Raw genomic sequence first — 27,997 nt, forward strand, 5'->3', positions numbered from 1 at the left:
GCCAAGTGTCACACAACTAGTAAAATAGACAAGAGCTGGGACTGGATCAGATCTGACCCCAAGTACCATCTGGTCAGATCTGACTGGATCAGATCTGACCCCCATGTACCATCTTCTGACTTCTGTGATGGTACATCACCATCTTCTGCCAGGAGTGCTAACTGATGCATACTGAGATATCTATGTGTCTTTTGGACCCTGAGTCTGTGTCCTAAAGGACAAATATGATCAAAAGGCATATTTAACAGCAGAAAAATGAAATTTTAGTTTGAGGTTAGAGGAATGAAATCAATCGTAGCATGTAAGAATATAGAGTACTTTGTACAAAACTTGAAAGCATGGCTAACCTGTAGCACCACAGCCCACACATTTACCACATTTTTATGTGAAAACATCTTGGTGCCATTATCAGAATCATAATCCAAGAGTTTTATCAAGACCTCCTGGGTTTTATTCTCATTGCTGCTTTATTTCTTGAAAGAGCTCAGTGACTTAGTTATGTTTAGAAGAGCACTAGGAATCAACAGATTGTGTTAAATCCAATCATCAGCTTACTAAGTGGGACCCTGGTAAAAGTCAGAGAAGATTTGCTGTGATTATCTCATAAGGCTGATGTGAGGGCCAACTGATACATAACGTACATGAAGCACTTTGCATAAAGAGGTATAAGAAATAAATGTTTTGTTATGTTCTTTCTTAAAAGAGATCAGGTAATCAGAATCTTTACTTACACCTAACTCTTAAGGATGGTATAAAAACCTTTCCATAAATGTGTTTTCCTTTTAGGCTTCTCAAAGCATAAGACTTCATGTAACAACACTTTTACAGAATAATCAGTGAAAAAGCAAATGTGAGTGTAGTTTGACAATGACTTTGAGGGTAGATGACAATGTTGTTTTAAAAACTAGGGGTGTATGTGTGTATATATATACATATATATGTGTGTGTATATATATGTAAGCAAATTATTTGGTTCTTGGATTCCATACTGCTGTTACTATTTCTCTGTGTAACACTGAGGGCCACTGCACACACAGGAGGTCGAATGACCCAAAAGAGCTAATGAAATCTTTTTCTCTCTTTGCCAGGTTAGTGGGAGAAATGAAAGATTTCTGTTTCTGTTTTGCTAGGCCTTATAACCATGTCCTCATTGGCTATTTTGATGATACAATCTACTTTTTCAATACTTTGATGTATTTTCCATATTGGTTAGTAATGTAGAATTAGTTTACATTTGTAAGTCTGATGTTCATTCTGTCAGAGAGCAAGGATTCACAGATGAGCCTACCAGCAACCACAAGCTCCAGGCTGAATGAGTTCTGTCCTGCTCGGTTGGTGGCTATACATGTGTAGATGCCGGCATCACGTGACGTGACTGGCTCTATGATCAGAGAGTGCACCCCATTCTCACGCACCAGCATCTTGTGAGCACTGTCAGGGCGTATGGGCTTGCCATCCAGTTGCCAGCTTAGATCTGGGGTTGGTAACCCACTGACCTAAATCATAAAAGAAATACATGTAAATTTTTGTATTAAAACAGAGTGAAATCACTGATAGCGAACAGATCAGCATAAATTCCTCCTTCAGTAGCACAAGAGATGGCTTTTTTTTTTTTTTTTTTTTTTTGACAGAGTTTCACTCTTGTTGCCCAGGCTGGAGTGCAGTGGCACAATCTCAGCTCACTGCAGCCTCCACCTCTCGGGTTCAAGCGATTCTCCTGTCTCAGCCTCCTGAGTAGCTGGGATTATAGGTGCCTGCCACTACGCCAGGCTAATTTTTTGTATTTTTAGTGGAGACAGGGTTTCACCATGTTGGCCAGGCTAGTCTTGAACTCCTGAACTCAGGTGATCCGCCTGCCTCAGCCTCCCAAAGTGCTAGGATTACAGGCATGAGCCACTGCACCCAGCCAAGAGATGGCTTTTACTATCAGCTCATGTTACTCTTCTGCTTAAAACTTTTCAGTGGCTTCCTGAGCACTCACCAGCTTACATCTAAACAATTCTTACAGAGCAACCTAGAGATGACTGAGATGGGATTTAAAAAATTATGGTCATTGTCTTACCTTGCCCAGGGCTATAGAGATTAATGGGATGATGTCAGCACCAGGCTCTGGGCTTTTTTGAAAAAAGATGTTCAACAATAACAAATACTCAGCTGGCATTTATACACAGTACTGTAAAGCTTCTCATCAAGGAGTAGCCGTAGTTATGGAGAATGCATTCGTCAGCACGTAGGGCTGCTATTATTATTTTATAATCCTTGAAACTGAGTAACAAGAGCAATACGAAATTATCCAGAAAGCCATCTCAACAAATTACCATCACAATGGAAACATCATAAAATCTTGAGGCCTTGACAGCTGTGTTGACCAGAGATCAGATAAAAGCACATTTAATTGCTAATAACATGTTGTGCTGCAAAGGGTCAGGATGGTTGCCATCTGCCAGCTTTTTAGTTTTGCCCTTGATTTTGAATGGAAGAAATGCACTGTTAAGGAAGGCCTTTTTACCCCCTACCCCCAGCTTTACTAGTAGGAAGTTATATACAAAAATATGTCACTTAGACTGCAAAACAGTTCTTCTGAAGAACCAGCTTTGCCAGAATCAGCCAGAGGACTCACAAATTCCATTCCTGCTACGTGATACTCACTGATATTACCTGCAGGATGCCTCCCACCACACATGTAGCAAAGGGCTACGGCATTTAAAGTAAACTTAAATGACTGGTTAAAAGGATGAAGAGGTTTTGGAAACAAACAGCAGTAGTTAGGCAGCTTGGCTTCTGAGATGCTTAGGCTCTGTGTTCTCCCATCTATCCACTTGCTGTCCCCAGCTCTCCATATACAGTGCTTGACCTGTTTGGAGGTCATCAGAAGTGGTGTGGAGGAAGAGGGAGTGGACACCTTTGATCAGGCTCCTTATTCCCACATCTAGAAACGAAGCGGCACTGCTTGTTCCTACTTTACCAGGTTAGATCCTAGATAAGCCATCTACTGACTGAAGCCACAGTATGTTTAGTAGGAGAGATGCCCAAAGCACGGGTACTGTCAAACCACGTGATTCACAGTGAACCTACCCAGTGGATAGTTATTCATGCTGAGGCAAAGAGAATGCCCCTTCTACCTTTTTTCTAACCCATTCTCCTGGCTAAGTAAAGACAGCATGATCTCAGGAGCTGAAGGTCCCCACCGGCAGGTCACAATGTAACTAGATCTCTACTCTTAGGGCACATGGACATAGTGGGGAGAGAAGAGCATGCTTGTTGCTATAGGAGTGGAATTACTTATTTTCCCGAAAATTGAGTACCAGTCAAGGATAATCAGTGTCTAGGAATGTTCCTCAGGGGCTAAAAGGGGAGGGAGCTTTTTGGAGGAAAAGCAAACCGCTGCTTTAGCGTTTGGTGTTTGGCTTATCTTCAGGACGTTTTCCCCTTTCAAAGCTTTAAATACACTGATTTTTTTTTTTTCTTCCTGATCTGTACATGTGGCAAGATTTTTCACTTTTTTTTAAAAAATAGAGTCTCGCTCCGTCGCCCAGGCTGGAGTGCAGGGGCACAATCTCAGCTCACTGCAACCTCCGCCTCCCGGGTTCAAGCAATTCTCTTGCCTCAGCCTCCTGAGTAGCTGGGATTACAGGCACCTGCCACTATGCCTGGCTGATTTTTTTGTATTTTGGTAGAGATGGGGTTTCACCATGTTGGCCAGGCTGGTCTCGGACTCCTGACCTCAGGTGATCCACCTGCCTCGGCCTCCCGAAGTGTTAGGATTACAGGCGTGAGCCACTGTGCCCGGCCGATTTTTCACATTTTCTTTATCCAGGTCAGATCATCATAGTGAAATAAATAAGCAGTTTACTTTTTGTTTCCAATATTCTTTTAATGGCAGGAGTTTTAAGGACAGTTATGTGCCAGTCCCGTGAAAGACAGTACTATTATTTCTTTCTTAAATATGATTAAAAATAGAAATAACAGTATGGTGAATGTCTATATACCCATCATTTAGTCACTCTTTTTTTTTATATTTTAAAATAAATCTCAGATTTCATATACTATTACCCCCATATAGCTCAGTATGCATTTCTAAAAACAAGACTTTTCTTATATAATCACAATTCCATTTTATACATAAAATTAATAATTCCTTGGTATAATCTAATGATCTATTTAAAATAAAATTCTCCTGGTTAACACAAAACATCATTTTACAAGTGGTCTGTATGAATTTTTAAAAGTATTTTTTAATTGATAAAAATTATATATAATTATGCACATACTTTGAAATATGTATGTGCTGTGAAATAGCTAAATTGAGCTTATTAACATATGTATGACTTCACATGTTTTTTTGTGGTAAGAACACTCAAAACCTACTCTTAGCAATTTTCAAGTATACAGTACGTTGTTATTAACTATAGCCACCATGTTGTACGACGGATCTCTTGAACTTATTCCTGTCTAAAACTGAAATTTTATATGCTTTGGCTAACATTTTCCCAACTCTCCCTCTCCCCGTCCAGCCCCTAGTAATCACCATTCTATTCTCTGCTATGAGTTCAACTTTTTTAGATTACACATGTAAGTGAGATCCTGTAGTATTTGTCTTTCTGTGCCTGGCCTATTTCCCTTAACATTATGTCCTCCAGGTTCATCCATGTTGTCACAATGACAGGATTATAATTTTCCACTGTGTGTCTATGTATGTATATATATCTCGTATTTTCTTTATTCATTCATCTATTGACACTTAGGTTGATCCCATAGCCTGGCTATTATGAATAGTGCTGCAATGAACATGGGAATGTAGATATTGCTACTAATATCCTTTTTTTTTTTTTGAGACAGGGAGTCTTGTTCTGTTGCCCAAGTTGGAGTGCAATGACACGATCTCAGCCCAGTGCAACCTCTGCCTCCCAGGTTCAAGTGATTCCCCTGCCTCAGCCTCCTGAGTAGCTGGGACTGCAGATGCGTGTCACCACACCTAGCTACTTTTTGTATTTTTAGTAGAGATGGGGTTTCACCATGTTGTTCAGGCTGGCCTCAAACTCTTGACCTCAAGTTATTCACCTGCCTCAGCTTCCCAAAGTGCTGGGATTACAGGTGTACACCATGACACACGGCCTCTGATTTCATTTTCCTTGGATATATAAGCACTAGTAGAATTAACTGGATCATATGGTAGCTCTACTGTATAATTCTTAATTATAGACCAAAAATGAAGTAAATACACACTCATATATATATATAGACTGAAACCCAATTTGTGTATTTATACTGTAAAAAATGATCCTGAGAAATAAAATATTTTTGTTATATTTATTCTTTTTATACATTTCTACAATCCCAGATTTACTTTCTGAAGAAACAATGCTCAAATCCTCTAAGCAGCTTATATTTGTGTTCTGATATCCCACAGAAACCAGCAGAGGGAGCCCAAATAACTTTTTAAAACCTTATCCATATTTAAGAGTTAAACTAAATTTAAGATCAGTAAATAGTGGGGCAAAAAAGAAATCAAACAAAAAATTTTAGAGCAGTGTTTCTTAAACATTTTTTCCCTAGACTCCTTTGAGAAATGGATGAAAATTATCTTACACCCATAATTTTGTAGGTAATTTCAGAGTTCAAACACCTAATGAAGCCTGCCTACCAAAGGACCGTGGGTTAAAAAGCCTTGCTGTAGGCCGGGTGCAGTGGCTCATGCCTGTAATCCCAGCACTTTGGAAGGCCGAGGCGGGTGGATCACGAGGTCAGGAGTTTGAGACCAGCCTGGCCGACATGGTGAAACCCCGTCTGTACTAAAGATACAAAAAATCAGCCGGTTGTGGTGGCACGCACCTGTAATTCTAGCTACTCAGGAGGCTGAGGCAGGAGAATCACACTTGAACCCGGGATGTGGAGGTTGCAGTGAGCCGAGATCACGCCACTGCACTCTAGCCTGAGTGACAGAGGGAGACTCTGTCTCAAAAAAACAAAAAGCTCTGCTGTAAAACAGATGAAAGAAAGATGTCACCCTCACTTCTCTTAGAATTAGAAAATGGGGGCTGGGCACAGTGGCTCACACCTGTAATCCCAGCACTTTGGGAGGGAGGCTGAGGTGGGCGGATCATGAAGTCAGGAGTTTGAGACCAGCCTGACCAACATGGTGAAACCCTGTCTCTACTAAAAATACAAAAATTAGCTGGGCATGGTGGCGCATGCCTGTAATCCCAGCTACTCAGGAGGCTGAGGCAGGAGACCCGGGAGGTGGAGGTTGCAGTGAGCCAAGATTACACCACTGCAGTCCAGCCTGGGTGACAGAGCAAAACTCCATCTCAAAAAAAAAAAAAAAAAAAAGAAGAATTAGAAAATGGGAAGAATAAAAGTCAGAGTAGATATATGGATACAAAATTTGTATGAAAAAAGAATGAAGACATGGTAGATTTATCATATTTATTATTTCAACATTTAAAGGGATAAATAAAACTCCTGATGACTTTCTAGAGTATGTCATGTAGGGTTCTGAGTAAAGAACATATTTAATTTAGATTTAAAAGTAAAGAATCATAGTAAACAATATATAAATATCCAGGGGAAAGCATATTTCACTTTCCCCCCCTTAAGCTAGAATCATTTTATTTTTTGAGACAGGGTCTTGCTCTGTCAGCCAGGCTGGAATTCAGTGGTTCGATCACAGCTCACTGCAGCCTTCAGCTCCCAGGCTCAAGCAGTCCTTCCAACTCAGCCTCCCAAGTAGATGGGACTATAGGCACATGCCACCACGCCTGGCTAACTTTTGTATTTTTGGTAGAGATGGGTTTCTGCATATTACCCAGGCTGGTCTTGAACTTCTAGGATCAAGCGATCTACCCGGCTTTGGCCTCTAAAGTGCTGGGATTAAAGGTGTGAGCCACTGTGCCCAGCCCTCATTTTATACTTTATGTAATTTCCCCAAAAGGAACTATAGAGAAATGGCAAGTGAGAGAGAAGTGAGGCAACAGGATATGCAAGCAATAACAAAATCTTACTTTGCAGTCCATTCTGCAGAGTTTTCCTTCTTGAACAGTCAGATCTCCAGGAGCCTGCAAGAAGTGAGGTCTGAAGAATCGCTCCTGAATTGGTTCATTTTCGTCTCCACTGTCCCTTGATCTAGAACGAGGCCTTGAAACAAGAAAGATGACATACAGAAATACAGATAGTAGTTATTTATAGACTTTTAGTCATCTGTTTTCATAAAATACATGGGTTAATAATATGATTTCCTTATCTGATCCCTATATCTAAGATTTATACATTAAAAAATCAGAAAAGCAAAATCTTAATTTGGAAGTTTACTATAAATTTAATTATCTGCCAATTGCAGGGTACTATAAATCATAAAAGGGGAAATGAAAAAAAATGGGGTATTATATATTAACATTTTTCCTAAATGTTTTTAAACCTTTATGAAAAGTAGCATTATTGCTCATTTATTACCAAATCTTTTTCAACAGAAGTTACTAGAACTTTCCACTGTGATTTTCAAATTTGTAGGAAATTAAAAGTTCTGATGATCCTATAAAATTCAATATATTTTTAATTAAAATTCCTTTTTATATTAAGCAGGAAAACAAATTACATTTTTAGGCAAGTTTTCTTTTGCATTAGTTATCCATATGCCTAGAGGCATTATTTTTTGCTTTAAAAAATGAGATTGTACAAATCTCCCAGATTCTGTGCATCTCTGTCACTTTTAAAGGTTGCCAGAGAAACCTTTAAGAGGAATACAGTTGAAAGTAATTGCAGGGAAGACTTAAAAGATGTTGAATACAAATTCTGTCTGTAGTCACTATAAGAAAAGTTTAAAAACACTTCACTAGGAAAAACAAGAGTGGAACAAATGAAAGAAGTATACTAGGCTAATAATTATTAGCTTTTTAATATAGTTTACCCTTCTCCAAGTATAGATCTAATTCATGAGAAAAAGCTTTCCAGGACCCACTGATATATGGAAAGGCTTAAATGTGTTGTGGACAACAAGAAAAGCAAAGAGAATAACGCAAGACAATGGACTGAATACTGTATATGCGGTGTTTATACTCAAAGATACAGGCTAGCATCCTGTGAACAGGCATTGCCATGATGAAGTTAATCTGCACATGCTCTGGTGCCAGAACTGTCTACCAAATGTTGAACAAAAGTCTTTGTGGATCCAGTCACACCAAGGAGGTGTAGACACACCACTTGTTTGATGCTTACTCAGTTTTCCTGCCTACTCTCTGAGCTAACTATGTATTCTCTTCACTAAAGGCGTTCGCACCTATGGCCTGTAATTTAGAGTCAGGACTATTTGAGAATATTCTGTCTATAAAATATCTAAACAGGCCAAGTTGACAGTATGGTTGACTTACTGTATTTTTTTCTTTAAGTGCAAATTTGTTACTAAGAAGTAATATCCTTTCTCTATCCCTGCCTACCATTGTTCTATCAGTGTCCTTGCATAGACTCAGAACTACCAGGAATGGAAAGCATCTCTATTGCTAGCAGATACCTGAGTATTTAAAATGTGACAAATCTTACCTACAAGATTTGTAGTCTAATGGTCTTATGTTTTGAACTAAGTGACTGAAAAATGAACATTAATAAATGAGCTGATTTTAAGAAACCTAGTGGCAATAGCTTTTAATGGTCAACTCACACAGCTGTTGGTTAGAGAAGTTTGGTTTCCAACATTTGTGTACCATTTAGTAGTATTTTCATATGCCATTTAAAAGTGCTGATTCTTGATTTATTTGTCTATAGAATATGTCTATTTAACAAACTAATAGTATATCTGAATGGGCTTAGCACACATCAGCAAATGTTTGTTCCTATTCCCTTTCTGCATTGCAAAGGAGAATAATCAAGGAGCCACACACTTCAGGTTTGTATTCATATTCTGTCTTCCAATTATGTTTACTTTTGTGGTTATATGATTCTAATAGTACTAAATTTATAGTAATAAATAAAATAATAGCGACACTTATGGGAAGGAACATGTTAAATACCTTCTGACATGAGGATGGCCTGAGGGAGACCGGGGACTTCGACCTCTTTGGTTGACAGCCTGTACCATTAGCCGTCCAGTACAACTGATGCGGCCCTATAGAAATATCAGGAAATAAATGATTTGTTATTTAAAACTATTAACCACTAAGCACTATCATGCCTACTATCCTATTCCCTATAAGACATTATTTCATAACAAATCAGTGTGCCATGTTAGTAATCGCTCTAACCCTTTTCAGAAAAACACTTTCCCTGTGAGTTCAGTGCCTCAGTAAAACTATTTTTACCTGAAGAACTTGAAGGTGATAAGGTCTTTTTTGGAAATCTTAAGTAAGCTTTACTGTTTTATCTTGGATGGTATTTAAAATGACAACCTTTGATTAATTGTAACCAGCAAAGGTCTCCATAACACACGACGCTGAATTGTAAAATATAGCAGGACATCAGTCTCTTGTGAAGATTTCATTTTCATGGTCATCTACCAGCTGTAGCCAATTCTGAAATCAAACCTAGATGATTTCAGTTTTTTTTTAGGAATATACTAATTATAGTAATATACTAATATATACTATATAGTAATATACAAATTAAATGTTAGTGGCTAGCCGGGCGCGGTGGCTCATGCCTGTTATTCCAGCACTTTGAGGCGGGTGGATCATGAGGTCAGGAGTTTGAGATCAGCCTGGCCAATATGGTGAAACCCCGTCTCTACTAAATAAATACAAAAATTAGCTGGGCGTGGTGGTACACACCTGTAATCCCAGCTACTTGGGAGGCTGAGGCAGAAGAATTGATTGAACCCGGGAGGCGGAGGTTGCAGTGAGCTGAGATGGTGCCACTGCACTCCAGCCTGGGTGACAGAGCGAGACTCCGTCTCAAAAAAAAAAAAGTTACTGGCATCCCTTTCTCAAACCATATATTAAAATGAGCATGATAATGATAAAATGAGTGTTATGTAAGAAGTATGCATGGGATGATAAGGAGAGCTTCATGAGTAAATGAAGCCATATTCTCATGAAATGAAAATATTTGAGATTTAAAAACCAGAAGCAGTTAAATACCTAAAATATGTGGGTCATATGATAAGGGCCTATGTAATAATAAAAAAACCCTGTATTTTATCTCTTAAATTTGTCAATTGAAATTTTGATGGGGTGGTGGGGTCGGGGAGATAGCCAGAAGTTGGTTAATGGATACAAAATTACAGCTACATAGGAGGAATCAGTTTTAGTGTTTCACAGCACTGTAGGATAACAACAATTTATTGTGTATTTTCATATAGCTGGAAGAGTGGATTTTGAGTGCTTCCAACATAAATGATAAATGAGGTGACAGATATGCTAATTACCATGATTTGAGCATTACACATTTTGTACATGCTTTGAAATATCACACTGTACCTCATAAATATGTATAATCATTATGTCAATTAAAAATAATAAAAGCAAAAAAAGAGATTGATAAATGCTGTCATATGTGAATAGACAAGTGATACTCAGGGCACCCAGATGACATGGATAAGCCACATGTTGTTACTTTGGTTTTTGTTTCAGCTCCTTCTCTTAATTTTTTTTTTTCACTGTTACCAGCACAGTAGCAAAAGAGATGATTTTTCTCCTTCACTCTCTCAGAAGAATGAGAAGATATGCTTCTAAATTTTGATGACTGCCAAAGGTAACAGCAAGAGAGGAAAAACAAGAAGCAGATATACCATCAATGATTAGACTTAGTGAATTCTAGCTCAGTTGATGAGAAGCCCTCATGCACTTACACTCAGAATAAAATTCTTCCATTGGCTCTCAGTTTCATTGCAAGCTGCCTATAGAGACAGGTAACAGAAGCTGCAGTGTTCTGTGTGTTTTGAAGAACTGCTTTCCAACTGTGAGTAGACTGGAGTGAGGGTCAGGGTGAGGGCACTCGTGGAGGGAATGCAGAGAAAAAAACTCATAGTAGGATTCAGTGAAGGGCAGGACTCTAACTAGGGGGGAGGTCTCTGCAGATCTCCTAAAACCTGGACTTCTTTAGGGCTACCACCACCCAGAAAAGGCAAAGACATAGGAATGTAATACAGACAGGAGAAGAATGAGGAATTACCAAAAAGAGGTCATCACAAAGAAACACACATGACTAGTTTTATACCACTACATATGTGACTCCCTCTGGCACTCACGGTGTTTGCTATTGAGGTCACAGTTAAAACACTGTGTTTCCTGAAAATTTCCAAGGAGATATAAAGTCTAACATTATGAAGGAGAATTATTTCTAACTCAGATTAACTGTATCTGAAGCACAGGCCACTTGATACAGATTCTCTCATGCTAAACTCTTGGCAAACATTTAGGATTCCCTAAACTAGCTTGAAATCTAAAAATTAATTTCATCCAACTTCTCCAGATCTGTACTTACTATAGAAAATCTAGATATAACTTGCTTAGAAGACCCCCATCATGAACTACCCAACTGATGCATCATACAAGATAACAAATGGACACATAAAATTAATGATTCTTTTTGGAGGTTGAGGACAAGGAAGTATGTGTATTGTTTTACACAAATAGCTTCAATTGTACTGATACGGGATATGGCTTATTATGTACTTTGCGGCTTCCATGATGATTTGGATATATCCTTCCTTGTGACATGAAGCCCAGAAGATCCACAGTAAGTTAAAATGAGCTAATTATTTATGCAGTTAGAAAAAGATATAATGTAAGTTAAATTCAGACTTAACCTTGAATTTGGACAAGGAGGTATGGGTTGTTACAAACAGTCAAACAAACGCATCCCACTAATCTGGATTTGAGTTTTGACTTTTCATAAAACTTTGAGCAAATCACTGAATTTGTTCAAGCCTTTGTTTCTTCTTCTGTACAAATAGGGATGCTACATATATCTCTCACAAGGATGTTTTAAGGGTTAAATGATGTAACCTAAATGCTTTTATAAATATCAAATGATATGTGACATCATAAATTATCATTATTAAATTCCTCATAGCTGGTACTGTGTTACCATGGGTCTGAGACATTATGCATGGACATGCATCAAGATGGTTTTTAGGAGCCCCAGCAGCTTGGTGGACCCTGGTAAGAATTTCCATGTGGATATACTTTATGTGAGGTATATGCTTACCTCCTTTTAAAACTCCTTCATATTTAACCAATATCTTCCCTGCCACTTAGTACTCTTAATCCTGGGATGGGCCTCAAATACCTTTGTATGGCACTCAGTGGCTCTGGAATCAGTCTAAGTTTGTAAACCAGTTCTGCTGTCCCTTACAGGCGAGTGACTTTAGGTAGGTAACTTAATCTTTCTAAGTTTCCTTCTCTGTAAAACAGGACTGTATAGTTAATACCTAATGGGTTCTTATGAAGATTAAAGGCATTAATACTTGTAAAGCACCTGGCAGCATTGTGTTTTACATGAAGCCAGTGCTCAAAATGTTAAATTATTGTAGCACTCACTATGGATATAATTATAATAACCAGTTTTGAGGCATCCTTTAGAATTGTTTATGTAATGGGATTTTATTTTTCTTGGTATTAGAATGTAATTTACTCCAAAGGAAAAACAAAATACCTTTGGCATAGGAGGCAGACTATGTGGGAAGCAGATTAACCTTTTTAACTTCTGCTGGTGCTTGAAAGGTGCTAAGCACAATCATACTGAAATGTGCTTGTTAGTGTGGTGGCTGCATTTGATGTGGAGGAGGAAATATGCCCTATTCAACTCTAAACAGATCCTTGATATGCTTAGCCTGCCTCTTCCTCCCCTCCCCAAAAACAAACAAACAAACAAAACAGGTTGGCATACTACTCTGGAAAGGTCACACATTTCTACACTGTTTTCAAGGTTTTCGCTGCTACTGCTTAAAACCATATATACAAATATTGCCACAGAATATTTCCTTAACTTCCCAAATTTAAGAAAAAGGAATAGTTACCATTTGTAATCTTTCTATTCTGATACCAGCCTTCACTTCTGAACATAAAAGGGGAAGAAGGTGTGGTCTTCGGGAGGCAGAATTATTAGTTTGATTTATATAGTGTTATTGGCTAAATATATTACTAACCAATACGTAACCAGGAGCATTTAGAGAGCATCCAAACTATGAAGTTGTATAATTTTGTCGTTTTTGTTTGGGAAAGAAAAAAAAAACAGGGTTCAGTGAAGCTTTTTTAAAAAGATGTCTTCAATGTGCATAATAGAAAGTTCAGGTTTTTAAGTCTGAACATACTGTTTTTGACAAAGATCATACAGAATTAGCAATAAGTGATTTTAATAATAATAATATGCCTATAACCCTGGTAATCATAGTAGGCTCTGATGCACATTAATGCTGTTGCATTTGCTTTTATTAATTTTCTCATTTCTATCTGCTTTACTATTAACGTAAGAATAATGGAAGGGAATGTTTAAAGTGAAGCTTGAAATGAGCCAGGAAACCTTATAATGCTAAAACAAAACACAAGCAACAAACTAACATTTTATATTTAATTCAGTTGTGTGTTACTTTTCTATTCCAAACAAATCCACAGAGTTTAAAACTTACATTACAAATAAGTTTGAATTTTTAAAGTGATTCTGTATTAAACATCCAGATTGTAAACATTATTTCATACCTTGTGCAAGGCCAATTATTTATATAATATGGAAATAACATTTATATTTCATAGTTTATGAAATTTAACTTGTGGCACACAGGTCTTCATAAAAGCTTGCCACTTGTATACATAATGCAGTTTGAGGAAACATCAAACTGCAGAATACCCATTCCAAAATCCAAGTGCGATACAAAGTAACTTAGCAACACAACAAAACAAAGTAAAACATTCGTGTTTAGATGTAGTTGTTCTTAAAGATAGGATTAGAGTCTAAAATAAACTGTATTTGTGATCCTCATTTTGGCATTCTGTTTGGTGTAACTGCACAATCACTCATTATTTTGCTAAACTATGTGATTGCGTTGGTCTCTTCTGAATTGCTTGAGCTACACACATTCAAGTGTGACATACAGCCCAGTATATGTTTGTGTGTTCTATCCCAAGTAGAATTTGGATGCAGTCAACAATATCTAACGTTTTTCTTATTCCCAAAAGATTAACCCAGGTGGAAAAATATCATATTCTATAAATATTCTGCTGAACTTGAATATTTTCCTCCCTCCTTGGTTCTCACTCTTCTCTTGGCTGCTTGCTGTAATTATTTTCCACTGCTCAGGAGAGCTCTACCGTCTGTGTTTCATTACTGAACTAATTTTTCCACTCTACTCTTCCTCTTTTCCTTGGTCATTTCACATCATCTGGGCTACAGTATACTAGAAAACATACATGTATTCTCCCTTTCAAACTTAAATACTTTTTTTTTCTAAACCCAAATAGCTTTAACATTTCAAAATTTAAGGTAACTAAAGGGCATTAAGGAAGTAAGGAGTCAACTTCAGTTTTCTGTCAACTATATGCTTTTGGGATTACTATATCTTGAAAGATTTAGCGATTTTGAATTTTTTTTACCACCTTTTATGACATGACTATTTCAACTCATGTCTTAATTCATAAATTACAAGAACAAAATGTTTTAATATATGGTAATAGATGTTGTAAAGTTGAGATTCTAACAGTGTTAAACATTTCCAGAATGGCATCCCTATAGCAACAAATGGTAACTTTAACCAAGAGTTAGGTAGAAAAATGGTCTGTCACTGGTTATGGTTTAAATGCCACTTTGTTTTTCTAATGGGTAGTAAAGTTCACTCCAATTTTTAAGTGATGACTCACAGAACTTCAATCTGCCATATTTGGACATACCAGTTACTAAAGACCCCAAGACAGAAAAGAGGGGTTTTACTCTTGGAATTAAAATCAACCAGGCAACATGCTCAGAAACTTGGAACAAATACTACTACTGCGAAGTGCCATAAATATCGAAATTCTCTCACAACAATTTCAATGGGACATACACATCTACACACTGAGGCCTAGACTCAGACTCACTTCATGAGTTTCCCTTCCTTTTGCCTGTCTTGGGTTATTTAGGTAAAGAAGATTCTTAGCCCTTCCCCTTAATTAAGATGTTGGGAGTGTCAACTGATCTTTGGAGTCAGTTGGAATACTTAATAGGTAGTGTTAGGAACTGGTCTGGTTACTGTGATGCGCGGGTTCTTTGAATCTTTGCTTTTTTGCTCCTTTTGATAGACCCAGAGTAGTTATTTTACCTTTGGCTGAAATCACAGGTTGGATAGGATATTCTGTTAGGAGGGCTGGTCTAGTCCACTTCTCATTGCTTTGTCTTCTCTCCAAAGGGTAGAGCAAAGAACCAGAGAGGGTTAACCATGGGGCTCAGCCTGGGATTTGTAAAGCAGTGAATTACTGGGGCCTGGAATGAGGGCAGTGATCACTCTCTTTTGGGGCTTCTCTTGGCCCTGCCTGAGGGTGCTGAGAGCAGAGAGCAGCTTCCCAGCTTCATGTGTGGCTGATGTCAGCTGTGCTATGGGTGTGGCCGTCCTCTAGCTCACAGCTCCTCCACCCAAGCCCACAGCTGTGGCAGTTGTGGCACAGCCACATCTGCTGCCTAAGTTCTTTCCCATGGGGGTGATAAAATGGAAAAGCCAGGAGGTCAGAAGACCACACACCAACAACATACTGGGTAGAAATTCCATCCCAAATTGACTTGCTTACTTTCTGACAGTACTGTGGGAACGGAGTACCTAGACACGGAACTGATCCTTTACTGATCTGGTTCCACAGGCTTCTGTTGTAGGCCTGTTGCTTTAAGATGGGGTAGTTATTGTCTCTGAATGAAAATAATGACAATAAGTAGCATTTACTGAAACTATAGCATTTACTGAAACTATATGTGCCAGGAAAACTGAATGCTTTTTACATATACTATTTAAATCTGTATTACTATTATTCTCATTTTACGAAGGAGGAAACAGGCAGAGAAGTTAAGTGACTTGCTAAGGTCACACAGGTAGTGAGTGGAAGAGCTAGAATTCCAGCTCAGATCCACCTGATGCCAAAGTTCATGCTCGTAACCCCTGTACTGCACGGCCTATCGGCCTCATCCTAGGTTTTTTGGTATCATCAGTGTTGCCCTACAATCTTGGCGTATGTAGTACCATTTCTGTTTTATTTCCTTCCTTTCCTTTTTTCCCTATGTTTACAAGGTTTTCTTTTTTTTTTTGGCATTATATATTGGGCTTTGGGTAAGATCACATTTATTTTCTAAAAGTTTATTTTTGGCTAATGGCAGTGCTTTGGGAGGCTGAGGTGGGAGGACTGCTTGAGCCCAAGACTTCTAAGTTGCAGTGAGCCATGATCATGCCACTGTACTCCAGCCTGGGTGACTGAGGAAGAAGACCTTGTCTCTATGTAAATAAATAAAAATTTATTTTTTATTCTAATTGACAAATTATAGTTGTATATATTTGTGGGGTACAATGTGATGTTATATGTATGTAATATGGAATGATCCAAGGGAGATCTTCAGCAGCTCACCTTCATCTAGTGACTTCATAATAATTTGTCAAGAGAGTTTAAATGATTGGAGACTACTGACTCCCGAGGCTGGCCTGCTGTCTTAAACTCTGCACACTGCCATTGGCCACTTAGTCAGTCCTTCCCCACTGAGAACTTTTCCACATGTAAAAATGCATTACTATAATTTGAGGAAGACACTAAGCAGACTCACAATTGCAGTTTTACGTTTATATTCTTTTGTTCTATAAAACGACTTATTCCAATAACAGTTTATAACATGCTAAGAAAAATGCCTTGAAATTAATAGCAGGGTCCCAGTGTTGGAAATACTTAAGGACTACAGATAATTCCATCCCATAATATATCCCAGCCTTTCTACGGCAAAAGAGGAATAAACGACCGAACACGAAGAAAAATTTTGGATTTTGTCAGTTTTCCACCATTTTCTTCAACAGGCAAAAAACTAAACCAAAAGCTAGAATTTGTTAATGTCAAGGAAATGCACTGAAAATATATTAAGGAAAAAAGAGGCCAAGGCAGGTTGATCACCTGAGGTGAAATCCCGTCTCTACTAAAAATATAAAAAATTAGCTGGGTGTGGTGCTGCTGAGGCAGAAGAATTGCTTGAACCCAGGAGGTGGAGATTGCAGTGAGCCGAGATCACACCACTGCACTCCAGCCTGGGCAACAGAGCAAGAGTCCGTCTCAAAAAAAATTAAAAAAAAGCAAGTTCCACTTTTGTTTCTTCATATATATCAAATATAAACACAAACATTAAAATGCAACTTCATAATAGTGATTTAGACTTTTTCAGGGTGATGGTCATGTGTTCATTGATTAAAAAGTTTAGTACTTCAAGAATGTGCATTAATATAGAAGCTTTTCATTAACAGTGAAGAGTTTGCTGTGCTCTATCACAACCTGATTAGCTGGATAATTTGTTTTCATTCTGATCTTAATATTATTGCAGAAAAATATATTTATATGACCATGGAATATCAGAATATAATAAACTTTGAACAAACTTTATTTATTTGAAACAGTCTCACTCTGTCACCCAGGCTGGAGTGCAGTGGCATGATCTCAGCTCACTGAAACCTCTGCATCCCAGGTTCAAGTGATTCTCGTGCCTCAACCTCCTGAGTAGCTTGGATTACAGGTGCATACCACCATACCTGGCTAATTTTTGTATTTTTAGTAGAGACAGGGTTTTACTATGTTGGCCAGGCTGGTCTCAAACTCCTGGGCTGAAGCAATCCACCTGTCTCAGCCTCCCAAAGTGCTGGGATTACAGGTGTGAGCCACTGCACCCGGGCCAGAAACTTTAATTAAAAGTTTGTAGCATCATTAAAATTATTTACATAGTTTCTAATGCTAAATATTTTCTTCAAAAGAAATAATATGGAATGATATAAATAGATCAGAGAGTCTAAAAAGATGACTTCTAGAGAAAACTGTTCGTTTTACCATGCCTTTTTTTTCCTTTTTAAAAGTGTATTATTTATATGACTTTTACAGACTTAGTAAAACTACCTGTCATACATTGAGCTCTTAAGGTACAAAATAACTTCTTACTCATTTTTGTATCCCCTATATCCAGCATAGTGACTAAAATGTATAACATAATAAAAAAGAATTTGCAGGCTTGAACTGGCAACACGATACCTGCAGCCTCCTATTAAATTCTAAGAAGGCAACTGATTTTTTGACCCTAAGTTAAAGGCAAATACAAGAGAAAACATTTTGATGAAAACTGATAAACCTGAATGCTAACAAAATTATCATTTGTCTACATTTGCACATTAAATCCCACTGATGTTTCTTTGAAAATATTTTACTTTGTTGAGTTTTTCTTACACAGCCTATGTATGCCACTCACTCTCTTTTTCTCCTTTATTTTCTTCATGTAATTTTATATTATTTATGTAAAGTAATATAACTTCATGTAAATTTATATTATTTATGTATTTGTTAATTGCTTTTTTTTTTTTTAAACCATAGGACTTTCTCCAGTCTACCACGCAATCCCATCACCCACATAGAAAGTGTGTACATATTAGACCCTTAATATTTGTGGAAGGAATGAACATCTGCACCATAATCATTCCTATAGAACAACATCTGATGGAATAAATAAATATTCATGAAACAAAGAATTCTTCTATCCTCTGAAACCAAGATGGATGCAGAATTTGGAAAAATAGTTTCATAAATCAAAGAAACTTCTTAACTTCACCTTTTAAATAGTTCCTTTGTCCAATCAAATGCCTGTAAGCACTAGACACAGAACTGAGCCCAGAACTATACCCTTCTTTACCTGAGGGTTTGCAGCCATAATTGTATAATTCCCATCGTCATCTAGGGTGGAGGCTGTGGTATGGAGGGAGCAGGTCCCATCGAGATCTCTTTGAATGGTGTAGTGATCACTCTTTGGAGAGATCTGCTTCCCATCTTTAAACCAGTAGATCTGGGAATAGAAACAAAGATTAAAGATTAAGAGTTTGTGTATTCCTACTCTATTTGGAGAACTGAAAGCAGTAACAGTGTGGTTTGCAGAGCTGATCTGAGTTTTCATGTTAAAACGTTAAACCAAATACCTGAATAAGAAACTGATTTTTCAGTGAAAAAAAGCAGGTAAACATTTAAATTCTATTGGAGTTTTAAAATTATATACCTTCCTTTTGTTTTTAAAAATGTGGCACTTACATTCATATATTATTTATATGAAGGGATATACTGAATTTTGGCAATGATTATTTCTATGAAGTGGCATTACAGGCCGTTTTTCTTTTTGCTTCTTTCTTTTTTCAAATGTACCAACAATTAAAATGTATTGTTTATAAAATAAAAGTAAAAAGGTTGTTTTGGAGAACAAAAGCAGACCCCAAACTCTAACCATTTCACTGAATTGTGTTTGACAAATAAAAGAGGTTGGTAGGGAGGGAGGTAATAACTAAGGGTTGGTGATGGGTGGAACACTATTGCGTCATTTCTGGGCCAGTAAGCATATGAACAAAGGTTAAATGTCACCTATCCCCATTATGTTAAAGAAAACATAGTAGTATTGAAAAGTATAATAATTTTCAGATATATAACTTCAGTTAAAAAATTAAATGTGGGCCAGGTACAGTGGCTCATGCCTACCTATAATCCCAGCACTTTGGGAGGCTGAGGAGCATTGCTCAAACCCAGGAATTCAAGACCAACCTGGGCAACATAGTAAGACCCTGTCTCTACAAAAAATTAAAAAAAAAATAATCTAGGTGTGGTGGTGCATGTCTATAGTCTTAGTTATTTGGGAGGCTGAGTCAGGAGGATTGCTTGAGCCCAGGAGGTTAAGGCTGCAGTGAGCCGTGATCATGCCACTGCACTCCAGCCTAGGTTACTGAGGCCCTGTCTCAAAAGAAAAAAATGTGAAAAATAAAAGTAAATTTTGACTAAATACAATATTTTAAAGTAGTCCAAAGGTCCTCCTTCCTTCCCTCACTTTTAAACAAAACCAATTGTCCATGGATGTCTGAGTTCTGAGGTTTTGTTTTGTTTTGGAGACAGGGCGCCCCAGGCTGGAGTGCAAAGTGCAGTGGTGCAATCCTGGCTCACTGTAACCTCCGCTTCCCAGGTTCAAACAATTCTCATGCCTCAGCCTCCAGAGTGGCTGGGATTACAGGTGTGAGCCACCATGCCTGGCTAAGTTCATTATTATTTTTGATTTAGTGGAACAACACAGTTGAAAGATAGGCTCATCATAATGAATCACAGTGCCAACAGCCCTAACATGACTGAGATGCTGAATTAATAGCTACATCACCCCACCTCCAGACTTATTAGATAAGCAAATAAACCTTTCCTTTTTTAAGCCACAGCAAGTTCTTTGTTGTCATTTTTTGTTCCTTGCAGCCAAAAGTATTCCTAACTGATTCCTAACAAAAGAAATATACTTTAGACCCTTTAGTTGTTAAAACAAACTTCTTCCTTAATGTAAATCAGTATGTAAATTGGTAACATAAACTGGCATTCAAATTCAACTGTCTGTCAAAGTATTTGAATCTGAAAAATCTTTTTGAAACCTCCATCCTAAGAAAGGAAAAGACTAGAAATATATAGCACTAAATAAATGCATGAATTATCAGGATATGACTGCTCTAACTTTTCAAACTCACATTTTTCAGATAGCTCCAAATTTACAGAAACTATATTATGTATTAAACTCTAGAATCTAAAAAGTAATCATCAACTAGACTAATAACTTTCAGTTCTAAAACTTAAATTATGTAAAGTATCATACTTCATAATTATTTTACTTTTTAGTAGTTGATGCTTTCTTTTTCCTTTTTTTTTCCTTTAAGACGAGTCTAGCTCTGTCACCCAGGCTAAAGAGTGCAGTGGCGTGATCTTGGCTCACTGCAATTTCCACTTCCTGGGTTCAAGTGATTCTCTTGCCTCAGCCTCCTGAGTAGCTGGGATTACAGGTGTATGCCACCATGCTCAGCTAATGGTTTGTATTTTTAGTAGAGATGGGGTTTCACAATGTTGGCCAGGCTGTTCTCAAACTCCTGACCTCAAGAGATCTGCCTGCCTCAGCCTCCCAAAGGGCTGGGATTCCAGGCATGAGCCATCGCGCCTGGCTATGGTTGACTATTTCTGATGGAAAAAAGAAGCTGTAATAAGTATACAATTTCTTCCTTTTGCATTCTTGCCACAATGCCAGTTCTTGAGTTATTTCTTTAATCATATTTTTTCACCTCCATTATACTGGGCATATAACTTTCAAATAAGATCTAAGAAATATTTCCAAAATTCTACCAAGCCTACTAATGCAGGGAGAAATTCGGGAGGGCACAAGAATGAGAATAGGGTAAATTAGAAATTATTTTCAATCTTCCTATGGCTCGACTAGAACAAGCATGTCAAGGGAGGAATAAAATATTTTTAAAACATAAGCCTAAAAAACATGTATTTCTTTAAACATGAATATTCCATACTTTAACAATCCTAATGTAATTTATATGGCATATGCCAAAGTAGACCTTTAATAAATGAGAGAGGGAAGAAAAGAATGGGAAGGAGGATGAAGGTTGAGGGACAGGAAGGAGGGATGAAAGAGTAACATTTAACAATAAAAAGTTTAAACAATGAAGTTAGCTGTGAAACATTTAAATTTATATTAGGAAGAAAATACAGTTATATTAAAAACAAAAGCCCATCTTTCAAGTTAATGTAGTATTCCATAAGAATCAATAATCTTAGAACTTGATCAGTGATCTTAAGTCTTGTGTAAGTTTTGAAAATAATGTAGAATCTTTTTGTGAATATCTTGGAAGTTCAAGATATAATTCCTTGTTGAATTTCATTCATAAGCTACAAATACATGCCTTTGATAACATGTTGTGAATACACAGCTGTTAACGTAAATTATGCCAAGAATATTGTAAAAAGTTTTCTACAACAATGGAGTTTATTTTAAAAATCCCATTTTATTAGAAAGTATATAGGGTTTGAAAATTCAAGGCTTTTTTCTTTGATCTTTGACTTTGGCGTTGCATGTCAGTTTTAAGAAAAGAATATGATGGTAAAACCTGCCATAGTGGAAAAATAAAACAATGCATGGAGCTATTGGAAATTAACACCTAAAAGTGTCAGGTATGTATTTTTTTAAATCACTTTTCCTTCTTTCATTTTATGCCACTATTAAGCTTTTTATTTCAATGAGTACATTGCTCTATGCTTATTTTATAAATTTGTATTCTTGTTCTTTCATTATAGTTTCCATTCTTTTTAAAATTGTTTCAATCATTTTAAAGTTATTTTAGAGGCTACTTAAGATTCTTCAATATCGTGCAATACTTGGCCTTCTGTTTTTCTGTTTCTTGTACTATTGACTCTTACTATGGTTTGGATGTCTGTCCCCTCCAAATCTCATGCTGAAATGGGATTCCCAATGTTGGAGGTGGGGCCTGGCAGGAGGTGACTGGATCATGGGGGTGGATCCCTCATGAATAGTTTAGCACCATCCCCTTGGTGATAAGTAAGTTCTTGCTCAGTTAGTTCACATGATACCTGGTTGTTTAAAAGTCTGGGACCTCCACCACTTCTCTCTCTTGCTCCTACTCTTGCTGTGTGATTCACCTTTTCCACCTTCGCCTTTGCCATGATTGTAAGCTTCCTAAGGCCTCACCAGGAGCAGATTCCAGTACTATACCTGTATACCATGCAGAACTGTGAGCCAATAAAACCTTTTTTTTTTTTTTTTTTTTTTTGAGACGGAGTCTCATTGTCGTCGCCCCGAGCTGGAGTGCAATGGCATGATCTCGGTCACTGCTGAGTAGCTGAGATTATAGGCGCCCACCGCCATGCCCAGCTAATTTTTGTATTTTCAGTAGAGATGGGGTTTCACCATGTTGGCCAGGCTGGTCTCAAACTCCTGACCACCCATCTCAGCCTCACAAAATGCTGGGATTACAGGTGTGAGGCACCATGCTTGGCCAATAAAACCTATTTCCTTTATGAATTACCCAGTCTCAGGAATCCCTTTATGCAAAAATGGCCTAACACAACTCTCCTCATGGTTATTTCTTCACATATTATTACCTTTATATAGGGCAATGTTTTGCTTGCTTCTAAGAATTTTAATCATCCAGCACTAAATTTCACATTTCTCAGCTTTTGGCTCCCTATCATATGATAGTGTAGTTTAGAGGTTTTAATTTTTTGCCTTCTTTATTCTTTTCACTCAAGTTCTAGGGAAAAGTGTACTCTTGTTTATCGCCTTGCTGGGCTAGTAAACAGGGATTCTAAGGCCTTCCTTTAAAGAGAGGGCAGCTCCTTATCCAGCATTTCCATATGTTTGCATGGAGGGCTCCCATCCAGGTCATCCTAGTCCTGCATGGTATCAGAATTTGTCATTATCCGTTCTAAACAATATTCCTCACCCCACCTCCCTCTGTAAATATTAATAGAAGCAGCCTTGGTGTTTTGATTAAAGACTGTAAGTTATTACAACCAGTGGTGAGCATTACTTCTCTGTATGGTACAAGCACTGGGTTCATATGCAGGCTTGGCCACTCACCAGCTCTCTAACCTTGGAAACTCACCTCACAGAACTCAGTTTAGTTATTTGCGATTTGGTAGTAACAATGAGGAATAAATGATATAGGTGTGTGAAGAGCTCCCTGTTAGTTATTCTGTACTCTATTCTTCAAACCCAAACTCCACTCCCCTACCACCTTTTTTGGTTTCTAATGCCTCCTGAAGATGGCCCAGAACTTCAGAATATTTAAAACCCTTTATATCGTGGGTATTGAGAAAGATCATTTGTATCTCTTGTCTCCTACCAGCATGCTATATTTTGGAAGCTAAACCTTTCCTCAGAGAATGACTCTTAAAAAGCCATGTTCCCAGCTCACCTTTGGCTTTGGATTTCCAGCCACTCTACATGTGAAAGTTACTGGCATTCCCTCAAAGATCTTGTAATGTTTCAGCTTCATCTCAAAGAATGGTGCCATTCCATTTTCCACAGACACATCTCCATACTGAACTTCATCACCTGATTCATCCACAGGAGACCTTTCTAGCCTATACTCTATTTCACTGATGAGTCTCTGTTCACAGCTGGAGACTTTGTATTCCTGTATCAAGGAAAGTTTAAGTTAGCAGACTCAATCCCTTCTGACAAAGTGTCAAGTCTATCCCTGCCCCCCAATAAGGACCTAGAAGACAGTGGTATTTTTACCATAGAGCTTAAAAACACAGTCTGAGCCCAATTCAATTGCATATGAAACAAAAAACATCTGGAAGTGAGTTTATATGGTATTGCAGATTGTCTTCAAGTCCTATCATCCAAAAAGAGCGGGGGAAGAAAGATCAATTTTTTTTCCTTCTTTTCTCTCAGGCAAGGGCAAAGAAGGGGAAGGAAAGAAAAAGGCAAAAGCAAAGCTATGTATTCCTAAACTGTTGATAACAATAAAATATAATGGAACGCTGATTTCCTTCTGTAGGGTAAAAGCTGATGCAGGGTGGTGCATCTCTCCAGAAGGCTAACAGTACATGTGGCAAACAGCTGCCATATTAATACAATTTTAGCAAAAATGGTACCATGTTTTGTTTTGTTTTGTTTTGTTTTTTTCACCTATAACAATCCCTGCCTTGCAAGGGCCTCCTCCTCAGCTCTGCAGCTGCTAGGAACCCACCATCTTTAGAAGAAAAAATAGGACAGTCTAGTCAAAATTTGCCTAAAACACAAAAGCAAACAGTCCATCAACATTCCTATGGTGATGAAGGTGGATCCTACAATTTCCTTGCCTATAAAGTGCAATAAAGGCCAGGTACAGTGGCTCATGCCTGTAATTCCCAAAACTTTGGAAGGCCAAGGTGGGAGGATTGCTTCAGGCCAGGAGTTTGAGACCAGCTTGGGCAACAAAGTGAGACCCCATCTCTACAAAAAATTAAAAAAAAAAAAAATAGCTGGGCATGGTGGTACATGCCTGTTGTCCCAGCAACTTGGGAGACTGAGGTGGGAGGACCGCTTGAGCCTGGGAAGTTGAGGTTGCAGTGGGCCGTGATTGTGCCACTGCACTCAAGCCTGGGCAAAAGAGTGAGACCCTGTCTCCAAAACAAAAAAGAAAAAGTGCAATGAAGACAAGGCAGTCTACGTAAAATATTCCCTATTTAATATTAAATGAAAGATGACTTTAACGATGTTTCCTCTTAAAGAAGTTACTCAGTGTTTAAAAAACAGTTTGTTGGTTTGAGGGAAGAAGTACAACAGTATGAATAAAACTGCAAGAATTATACCACAAGTTGTTTTGCTTCATCTAATTGCTATCAAATTAATCACTTGAAGAATTAGCACATTTTTTCCCCATAGAAAGGTATAACAAATGAAAAACTTTTCTTGCTTTAATGTTCAGAGTATCCACTAATGACAGAACTAAATTCAAGTCGGAGGCCAGGCACTGTGGCTCATGCCTGTAATCCCAGCACTTTGGGAAGCCAAGGCAGTTGGATCACCTGAGGTCAGAAGTTCGAGACCAGCCTGACCAACATGGTGAAACCCCATCTCTGCTAAAAATACAAAATTAGCCAGGCATATTGGTGTGCACCTGTAATCCCAGCTACTGGGGAGGCCAAGGCAGGAGAATCGCTTGAACCCAGGAGGCAGAGGTTGCAGTGAGCCGAGATCACACCATTGCACTTCAGCCTGGGCAACAAGAGCAAAACTCCATCTCAAAAATAAATAAATAAATAAATAAATAAATAAATAAATAAATAAATAAAAATAAATAAATTCAAGCTGGTAAATACATGACAAGAAAACTCATGTTGCAGTAATTTTGCGTATCTGATATTAAATGAAATAGACACTGGTCATAGCATTTATAATTAATATATGACAGAAAAGATAGAAACACACGTAAAACAGGAAGAACAGAAGAAAATAGACACAGTGAAAGACTGGAAGAAGAAGAAAGGTGAAAAGCTTAACCTTTTGACCATCCAGAGGACTCCCTACAGAAGCATGAGGAGAACCAATGTCCTGTAATGGTAGAAAAAAACATGTGAAGACTAATAATAGAAATAATAAGAATGCAGCAAGATTTCCAATTTTCCTTAAGTGAAACTTTTGTGCTAGCAATAAGCATTTGGTAGTAACGGTACTGTGAGTACTCACACAACCATTCTGCTTTTCACTTTCGGTACAGTACTCCATAAATCACATGAGATATTCAATACTTTATTTTAAATAGGCTTTGTGTTAGATGATTTTGCCCAACTGTAAGCTAATGTAAGTGTTGTGAGCACATTTAAAATAGACTAGGCTAACCTATGATGTTCAGTAGGTTAGATGTATTAAATACACTTTTTTTTTTTTTTTTTTTTTTTTTTTGAGATGGAGTCTCGCTCTGTCACCTGGCTGGAGTGCAGTGGCACGATCTTGGCTCACTGCAACCTCTGCCTCCTGGGTTCAAGCGATTCCTGTGTCTCAGCCTTCCGCGTAGCTGGGACTACAGGCGCACACCACCACACCTGGCTAATTTTTGTATTTTTAGTAGAGACAGGGTTTCACCATGTTGGTCAGGCTGGTCTCGATCTCCTGACCTCAGGTAATCCACCCGTCTTAGCCTCCCAAAGTGCTGGGATTACAGGCGTGAGCTACTGCGCCCGGCCTTAAATGCACTTTCAACTTACAGTATTTCCAACTTACAATGGGTTTATCAGGACATAACCCCATACTAAGTTAAAGAGAATCTGTATATATGTGAAAGAAGATAAACAGATAATATTTTCTGTTTTATTTTGACTAGATATTAAGGCTAAACAGTTGACCTTTGAACAACACAGGTTTGAACTGCATGGGTCCACTTATATATGGATTTTCTTCCTCTTCTGCAACCCCTGAGACAAGCAAGACCAACCCCTCGTCTTCTTCCTCCTCTTCAGACTACTCTAATTTAAGATGATGAGGATGAAGACCTTTATGATGACCCCCCTTCCATTAATGAATTGTAAATGTAACTTCTATTCCTTAAGATGTTCTTCATAACATTTCTTTTTTCTAGCTTACTTAAAAGTACAGTCTATAATACATATAACATACAGAATATGTGTTAATAAACTCTTTGTTATCAGTAAGGCTTCCAGTCAACAGTAGGCTATTAGTTAAGTTTTTGAAGAGTCAAAAGTTGTATGTGTTTTTTTTTTGTTTTTGGAGATGAAGTCTCACTGTACCACCAGGTTGGAGTGCAGTGGCACAATCTCAGCTCACTGAAATCTCCACCTCCCGGGTTTAAGCAATTCTCCTGCCTCAGCCTCCCGAGTAGCTGGGACTACACGCATGCGCCACCACACCCGGCTAAGTTTTGTATTTTTAGTAGAGACGGGGTTTCACCATGTTGGCCAGGATGGTCTCCATCTCCTGACCTTGTGATCCGCCTGCCTCAGTCTCCCAAAGTGCTTCAATTACAGGCATGAGCCACTGCACCTGGCTATATGTGGGTTTTTAACAGTGCATGGGGTTGGTCCCCCTAACTCCCGTGTTGTTCAAGGGCCAACTCTAATGGGAAGTATTCACTAGTTATTTCAAACAATGTCAGTGAAAATGTGTTTCTCCACACAAAATTATTTTGCAAAAAACATAGGATAGGAAAATGGAAAGGTACTGGAAAGGAGAATAATCAAGAAGAAGATAAAAAGAACAGGCATCACTGATGGAAGGAATTCTGTCAGTCACTTAACATAGTATGTGCTCAATAAAAATTAGCTGTGAGGTTGAGTGATGATATTAATACTGCTTTTCTGTGACTTGCCCTCTACTTTCCACAGAATGAATCCCAAAAACAGTATCCATAAGGAAGATGGAAAAAGGGGACATAATAAATGTTACCCTAGAAGTCCAGAGCAACATGGTGTACCTGATTAGCTGTTTCCTCTTCTGGCTCCTGAATATTAAAGACAGTTGCACTGTCAGCACCTAGTAGTCGGCGAGCCATTCTTTCTTCGTATGTTAACCTCTAAACAAA

General features: G+C 38.0%; 2 protein-coding genes across 15 annotated transcripts in view; one reads left to right on the plus strand and one right to left on the minus strand.

The window, feature by feature from the left end:
* LOC105466708 (carbonyl reductase 4) overlaps positions 1-27,997 on the plus strand; it is a 176,526-nt gene that overhangs the window by 93,921 nt on the left and 54,608 nt on the right. For 4 of the 9 annotated variants that reach the window (XR_011620834.1, XR_011620836.1, XR_011620832.1 and 1 more), the window contains 2 exons: positions 8,847-12,086; positions 18,483-27,997. The exons of 1 other annotated variant lie outside the window; for it this stretch is intronic. The gene's annotated coding sequence lies outside the window, so the exon portion shown is untranslated. The remainder of the gene's footprint in view (positions 1-8,846; positions 12,087-18,482) is intronic. 4 more of the 9 variants (XR_011620833.1, XR_011620839.1, XR_011620837.1 and 1 more) reach the window with 4 other exon arrangements.
* LOC105466706 (palladin, cytoskeletal associated protein) overlaps positions 1-27,997 on the minus strand; it is a 433,580-nt gene that overhangs the window by 5,435 nt on the left and 400,148 nt on the right. For 3 of the 6 annotated variants that reach the window (XM_011715817.2, XM_071092848.1, XM_011715821.3), the window contains 6 exons: positions 27,890-27,988; positions 23,885-24,106; positions 18,799-18,948; positions 9,000-9,094; positions 7,002-7,134; positions 1,289-1,496 (listed from right to left, as the gene is read on the minus strand). In XM_011715817.2, the coding sequence (XP_011714119.2) occupies positions 1,289-1,496; positions 7,002-7,134; positions 9,000-9,094; positions 18,799-18,948; positions 23,885-24,106; positions 27,890-27,988 (907 nt within the window). Of the gene's footprint in view, positions 1-1,288; positions 1,497-7,001; positions 7,135-8,999; positions 9,095-18,798; positions 18,949-23,884; positions 24,107-25,962; positions 26,014-27,889; positions 27,989-27,997 lie in introns of all 6 variants that reach the window. The other 3 variants (XM_011715818.2, XM_011715816.2, XM_011715819.3) reach the window with 2 other exon arrangements.

The sequence above is a fragment of the Macaca nemestrina genome, chromosome 3 (genome assembly GCF_043159975.1).
Source record: "Macaca nemestrina isolate mMacNem1 chromosome 3, mMacNem.hap1, whole genome shotgun sequence".
NCBI classification, from domain to species: Eukaryota; Metazoa; Chordata; class Mammalia; order Primates; family Cercopithecidae; genus Macaca; species Macaca nemestrina.